At 46.5% G+C, this 7,500-nt stretch overlaps 1 protein-coding gene across 1 annotated transcript in view; it reads right to left on the bottom strand.

Annotated features, from left to right (window-relative positions):
* hps5 (HPS5 biogenesis of lysosomal organelles complex 2 subunit 2) overlaps nucleotides 1-7,500 on the bottom strand; it is a 64,129-nt gene that overhangs the window by 27,451 nt on the left and 29,178 nt on the right. Inside the window, 4 exon segments of the mRNA XM_079507751.1 lie at nucleotides 1,955-3,099; nucleotides 5,630-5,701; nucleotides 5,852-5,995; nucleotides 7,443-7,500. The exon segment at nucleotides 7,443-7,500 is cut by the window's right edge and continues 33 nt beyond it. Of these exon segments, the coding sequence (XP_079363877.1) occupies nucleotides 1,955-3,099; nucleotides 5,630-5,701; nucleotides 5,852-5,995; nucleotides 7,443-7,500 (1,419 nt within the window).

Genomic DNA, 7,500 nt, shown 5'->3' with positions numbered 1-7,500 from the left:
TGTTTACCTTCATGGTGAACAGTGTATTAAAGGGAGGTGTTTACCTTCATGGTGAACAGTGTATTAAAGGGAGGTGTTTACCTTCCTTGGCGAACAGTGTATTAAAGGGAGGTGTTTACCTTCATGGTGAACAGTGTATTAAAGGGAGGTGTTTACCTTCCTTGGCGAACAGTGTATTAAAGGGGAGGTGTTTACCTTCATGGTGAACAGTGTATTAAAGGGAGGTGTTTACCTTCATGGTGAACAGTGTATTAAAGGGAGGTGTTTACCTTCCTTGGCGAACAGTGTATTAAAGGGAGGTGTTTACCTTCATGGCGAACAGTGTATTAAAGGGAGGTGTTTACCTTCATGGTGAACAGTGTATTAAAGGGGGTGTGTTTACCTTCATGGTGAACAGTGTATTAAAGGGGAGGTGTTTACCTTCATGGTGAACAGTGTATTAAAGGGGAGGTGTTTACCTTCATGGTGAACAGTGTATTAAAGGGAGGTGTTTACCTTCATGGTGAACAGTGTATTAAAGGGAGGTGTTTACCTTCATGGTGAACAGTGTATTAAAGGGAGGTGTTTACCTTCATGGTGAACAGTGTATTAAAGGGAGGTGTTTACCTTCATGGTGAACAGTGTATTAAAGGGAGGTGTTTACCTTCATGGTGAACAGTGTATTAAAGGGAGGTGTTTACCTTCATGGTGAACAGTGTATTAAAGGGAGGTGTTTACCTTCATGGTGAACAGTGTATTAAAGGGAGGTGTTTACCTTCATGGTGAACAGTGTATTAAAGGGAGGTGTTTACCTTCATGGTGAACAGTGTATTAAAGGGAGGTGTTTACCTTCATGGTGAACAGTGTATTAAAGGGGAGGTGTTTACCTTCATGGTGAACAGTGTATTAAAGGGAGGTGTTTACCTTCATGGTGAACAGTGTATTAAAGGGAGGTGTTTACCTTCATGGTGAACAGTGTATTAAAGGGGAGGTGTTTACCTTCATGGTGAACAGTGTATTAAAGGGAGGTGTTTACCTTCCTTGGTGAACAGTGTATTAAAGGGGAGGTGTTTACCTTCATGGTGAACAGTGTATTAAAGGGAGGTGTTTACCTTCATGGTGAACAGTGTATTAAAGGGAGGTGTTTACCTTCATGGTGAACAGTGTATTAAAGGGAGGTGTTTACCTTCATGGTGAACAGTGTATTAAAGGGAGGTGTTTACCTTCCTTGGTGAACAGTGTATTAAAGGGAGGTGTTTACCTTCATGGTGAACAGTGTATTAAAGGGGAGGTGTTTACCTTCATGGTGAACAGTGTATTAAAGGGAGGTGTTTACCTTCATGGTGAACAGTGTATTAAAGGGGAGTGTTTACCTTCATGGTGAACAGTGTATTAAAGGGGGGGAATGTTTACCTTCATGGTGAACAGTGTATTAAAGGGAGGTGTTTACCTTCATGGTGAACAGTGTATTAAAGGGAGGTGTTTACCTTCATGGTGAACAGTGTATTAAAGGGGAGGTGTTTACCTTCATGGTGAACAGTGTATTAAAAGGGGAGGTGTTTACCTTCATGGTGAACAGTGTATTAAAGGGGAGGTGTTTACCTTCATGGTGAACAGTGTATTAAAGGGAGGTGTTTACCTTCATGGTGAACAGTGTATTAAAGGGAGGTGTTTACCTTCCTTGGTGAACAGTGTATTAAAGGGAGGTGTTTACCTTCATGGTGAACAGTGTATTAAAGGGAGGTGTTTACCTTCATGGTGAACAGTGTATTAAAGGGAGGTGTTTACCTTCATGGTGAACAGTGTATTAAAGGGGAGGTGTTTACCTTCATGGTGAACAGTGTATTAAAGGGGAGGTGTTTACCTTCATGGTGAACAGTGTATTAAAGGGAGGTGTTTACCTTCATGGTGAACAGTGTATAAAAGGGATGCGTTTACCTTCATGGTGAACAGTGTATTAAAGGGAGGTGTTTACCTTCCTTGGTGAACAGCTGCTGACCTCCGAAGGTCCTCAACTCCAGGTAGAGAGTGGCCAGCTGGGTGAGGTCATCCAGGAGGTCAGAGGGGAGGGGCCTGGGGGAGACCACCCTCAGATCCTCCTTCTCAGAGGGGAGGGGCCTTACCTCCTCCTCAGAGGGGAGGGAACTCACCTCCTCAGAGGGGAGGGGCCTCACCTCCTCAGAGGGGAGGGACCTCACCTCCTCAGAGGGGAGGGGCCTAGAGGAGACCACCTCCACATCCTGACCTGTCTCACTCCGGTCCACGAGCCCTCCCTCCTCCTCCTTCACCTCCTTCTCCTCCTCCCCCTCCTCCTCCTCCACCACCTCCTGCTCCGGTTCTTCTGGGTCAAAGCAGGGCTGGGGCGGCTGTTGCTCTGAGAAGGTCTGTGGAGGTCCCGGTGTCCGTGGGGCTTCGGAGAAGGTCTGTGGATATCCCGGTGTCCGTGGGGCTTCGGAGAAGGTCTGTGGATATCCCGGTGTCCGTGGGGCTTCTGAGAAGGCCTCGCGATGTTCCGACGCGTTCCGAGGAGGTCCTGAGAAGCTCTGTGGAAGTTCTGATGTCTGTGGAAGTTCTGATGTCTGTGGAAGTCCTGAGGTCTGTGGAAGTTCTGAGGTCTGTGGAAGTTCTGATGTCTGTGGAAGTTCTGATGTCTGTGGAAGTTCTGATGTCTGTGGAAGTTCTGAGGTCTGAGGAAGTTCTGATGTCTGTGGAAGTTCTGATGTCTGTGGAAGTTCTGATGTCTGTGGAAGTTCTGATGTCTGTGGAAGTTCTGAGGTCTGTGGAAGTTCTGAGGTCTGAGGAAGCGTCGAGAAGGCCTCGCGATGTTCCGACGCATTCCGTGGAGGTCCTGAGAAGCTCTGTGGACGTCCTCCTCTGGCCCAGGTCTCCTCCAGATGTTCAGGACCTCCCAGAACCTGCTCCAGATGTTCAGGACCTCCCAGAACCTGATCCAGATGTTCAGGACCTCCCAGAACCTGATCCAGATGTTCAGGACCTCCCAGAACCTGATCCAGATGTTCAGGACCTCCCAGAACCTGCTCCAGATGTTCCAGCCACTCCAGCAGAGTCTCCGCCAGGTGGGCGGGCTCTAACAACACCAGGGGGTCCTGGATCTGGGAGCTAAAAAAAAAAAAAAACAGCATGTAATTCAACCTCTAACTAGAACTGCACTCTGTCGACTTTCAACCGCTATGAAATCTCAAATCTCAGCCTCTCTGTAAAACTAAATACTAAAGTCGGGTTATAACTGGCTGTCAATGGTGACGTAATTACGATATGTTTCAATATTGGTTGGGTAACAGGTAACGTATATGTGTACATGTATGTTAGTTGTAAGTTGAAAGTACTATAGAGGGTTGCAGTCCCGCCCCCTTTCATGACGACGCCAGGCCCAGGCCCCGCCCCCTTTCAAGACGGCACCAGGCCCAGGCCCCGCCCCCTTTCATGACGACGCCAGGCCCAGGCCCCACCCCCTTTCATGACGACTCCAGGCCCAGGCCCCGCCCCCTTTCATGACGACGCCAGGCCCAGGAAATAATTCCCAATGCATTTTTCCTCAGACATTTCAAAAAGTATTTATTTAGCGACCTCATAAGCGACAACAAACACAATATTTTGGACCAAACAAATAATTACAAAGAATAAAAACAACAAGAAAAGTGTTTTAAACCGACGTTTTTTTCTTCTTTCTAATTATTTGTTCGGCCCAAAACATTGTGTTTATTGTCATGATTTGTCACGACTCCAGTGGTCTTTGTCCGCGGCGTAAACGTCTTTAAATTAAAACTTTTTGAAAAGTCTATGAGGAAAATGAACGGGGAATTATTTTCCGGCTGCGACCGCTCTATACTGTGGTCAGCTGGCTTTTCTATGTGCGTATGCTTGATTGCGAACGCAGTGAGCATTTACTATGAGACCCAGCAGATCACGTCTGTGTGTGTGTCTGTGTGTGTGTCACGCTGTAACACCACCCGCCCACCACCAGAGGGCGCAGCTGTATCACACACAAAAAACACACACACACATGCATGCACACACACACACGCACGCACGCACGCTAGAGACCAGCGGGTGGCGGATTTAGCCGCGGTTGCCGCGGGTGAACCGCAGTTTAGGGTGGATTAGGGTCAATTCAATATATTATAAATTAATATCGGATAAACCGCGGGTGAAATAATGCTGGAAATAATAAATGAAAGCCTATCTATAGCCTATCTATAGGCTTTATAACTTTTAAAACGGAAATAAATTAATGATATCTATCTATAGTCTTATAATATATTTTTTAAAAGGCACAAAATCTCAGCATGCGTGCGTTAGTAGTATTTTAATATTTTCCATCAGGCACAAATTAGACGCCTATATTGGCTAAGAAGGACCACAACAACGAGTGGGCTGCTAGCTGCTAGGCTAACAGGCAGCTGAGAGTATGAAAGAAACTTACAACTAACTGAAACAGAAGGGAAGAATATAAGTTTGGCGTGGGACTCGGTGCCATGGGACTGCATGGGAGCGAGGGCTGGATATATGCCACATGAAAAGACGTTCGTTGCGATGTGCGAACGTGACTGACTGAACGGACGGCAGCCTTGTTGCCATGGAAATGGGAATATACAACCGTAACTTTGGTGAACTGTCGGCAGTGGTGAGTGACACAACTTATAAATAGCCGATCTACAAGCTCACAACGCGTCGCAGCGAGCCAGCGACGCGTTGTGAGCTTGTAGATTGGCTATCCCTGCAGCGGATTTCGGGTGGTTGCGGATATATAAATTGGATTAATTAATTAATGCGGTCGGATAACGGGCGGATCATTAATATGTACGGGCGGATTAGGGTGACAAAAAAGCTCATCCGCAGTTCTCTAACGCACGCACGCACGCACACACACACACACACACACAACTTTTAAAAAAAACGTAAAAAGGAAAAACGCACACACAAAAAACTTAACTTAAAAAAAAACTTAACTTAAAAAAAAACTTAACTTAAAAAAATACTTAAAAAGGAAAAACGCACACACACAAAAAACTTAACTTAAAAAAAACTTAACTTAAAAAAAAAACTTTAAAAAAAAAACCTAAAAAAGAAACACGCACGCACGCACACATACACACACTAAAAAAAACTTGAAAAAACATTGAATTTAAAAAAACTTAACTTAAAAAAAACCTTAACAAGTACGTAATTTATTCTAATTGTTGTTATTGCAATTTACGAGCTGCGTTCGCTTCCCGCGTTTGCGCGTCTTACTTGTAGGTATACTGATGTTGAACGTGACGTAATGATGATATGTTTCAATGTCGGGTAATAACTGGCTGTCGATGGTGACGTAATGATGATATGTTTCAGTGTCGGGTGAATTAAAGGTAATGTCTGTATGTATACATGTATGTAATCTGAAACCTATCTTTATTACGTCACCATCAAAAGCCAGTTATAACCCGGCTTTGATACATATCTTCATTATGTCACCATCAATACCTACCAAGCATACACGTGCATTCGTACCAGCACGACCAAAATGCTTGCACGCTCTGCTTGCGCAAGTAATAAAAGCTCATTTAAATGTTTAGTGTGTGTGTGTGTGTGTGTGTGTGTGTGTGTGTGTGTGTGTGTGTGTGTGTGCGTGCGTGCTCGCTGTACTCACACGGCTCGCTCCGTGGCCGTGCGCAGCTCCTGCAGGTCAGTTTGTGCGTTGGATAGCTGGTCAGCAAAATCTCTGGAAAACAACAAACACATTTAGAGTTTAGTTAATGGATGCTAACTGAATGGTATCAAACAAACAGAAACAGACGTGAAATCCATCAAACTTATGTTTACAGTTATTATTATTATTATTAGGTAATATTCTTCAGATTAGGATACTCACTGTTTCAGATCATCCTCAGAGGACAGCGTAGATATGTTTAACCCTTCGACTCCCTCCCTAGGGTCAGGAGGTCGCTGCCAGAGTTCAGAGTTCATCTGCAGACTGTTCATCCTCTCCGTCGTCTTCTTCACGAAGCTGGAGACACTGAAACATCACACTACAGGTCAAAGGTCAAACTACAGGTCAAACTACAGGTCAAAGGTCAAACTACAGGTCAAAGGTCAAACTACAGGTGTAGAAACACTGAAACACAACAACAAACTAGAGGTCTTCACGGGTCACATTTGACAGACCTGAGCGTTGTTCAGGGTGTTTTAGAGAAGGGATAAGAGTCTGGGACGTGTGGAGCGTTGTCCAGGGTGTTTTAGAGAAGGGAGAAGAGTCTGTGACGATTGGAGTGTTGTCCAGGGTGTTTTAGAGAAGGGAGAAGAGTCTGGGACATGTGGAGCGTTGTCCAGGGTGTTTTAGAGAAGGGAGAAGAGTCTGGGACGTGTGGAGCGTTGTCCAGGGTGTTTATGGGAAGGGAGAAGAGTGTGGGACGTGTGGAGCGTTGTCCAGGGTGTTTCAGAGAAGGGAGAAGAGTCTGTGACGTGTGGAGTGTTGTCCAGGGTGTTTTAGAGAAGGGAGAAGAGTCTGGGACGTGTGGAGCGTTGTCCAGGGTGTTTTAGAGAAGGGAGAAGAGTCTGGGACGTGTGGAGCGTTGTCCAGGGTGTTTTAGAGAAGGGAGAAGAGTCTGGGACGTGTGGAGCGTTGTCCAGGGTGTTTTAGAGAAGGGAGAAGAGTCTGGGACGTGTGGAGCGTTGTCCAGGGTGTTTTAGAGAAGGGAGAAGAGTCTGGGACGTGTGGAGCGTTGTCCAGGGTGTTTTAGAGAAGGGATAAGAGTCTGGGACGTGTGGAGCGTTGTCCAGGGTGTTTTAGAGAAGGGAGAAGAGTCTGTGACGATTGGAGTGTTGTCCAGGGTGTTTTAGGGGCGTGTCCAGGGTGTTTTAGAGAAGGGAGAAGAGTCTGGGACGTGTGGAGCGTTGTCCAGGGTGTTTTAGAGAAGGGAGAAGAGTCTGGGACGTGTGGAGCGTTGTCCAGGGTGTTTTAGAGAAGGGAGAAGAGTCTGGGAAGTGTGGAGCGTTGTCCAGGGTGTTTTAGAGAAGGGAGAAGAGTCTGGGACGTGTGGAGCGTTGTCCAGGGTGTTTTAGAGAAGGGAGAAGAGTCTGGGACGTGTGGAGCGTTGTCCAGGGTGTTTTAGAGAAGGGAGAAGAGTCTGTGACGTGTGGAGTGTTGTCCAGGGTGTTTTAGAGAAGGGAGAAGAGTCTGGGACGTGTGGAGCGTTGTCCAGGGTGTTTTAGAGAAGGGAGAAGAGTCTGTGACGTGTGGAGTGTTGTCCAGGGTGTTTATTGGAAGGGAGAAGAGTCTGGGACGTGTGGAGCGTTGTTCAGGGTGTTTTAGCGCAGGGAGAAGAGTCTGTGACGTGTGGAGTGTTGTCCAGGGTGTTTTAGGGGCGTGTCCAGGGTGTTCTAGGGGCGTGTCCAGGGTGTTCTAGGGGCGTGTCCAGGGTGTTCTAGGGGCGTGTCCAGGGTGTTCTAGGGGCGTGTCTCACCTGTCTCTGACGGCCTGCAGGGCGATGCGTGGAGGTTTGGAACGGAAGGACAGGAACT

The sequence above is a fragment of the Electrona antarctica genome (assembly GCF_951216825.1).
Source record: "Electrona antarctica genome assembly, chromosome: 8".
In the NCBI taxonomy this organism is placed as follows: Eukaryota; Metazoa; Chordata; class Actinopteri; order Myctophiformes; family Myctophidae; genus Electrona; species Electrona antarctica.
The sequence above is the reverse complement of the archived record's forward strand: the minus strand, read 5'-3'. Positions and strand labels throughout refer to the sequence as shown.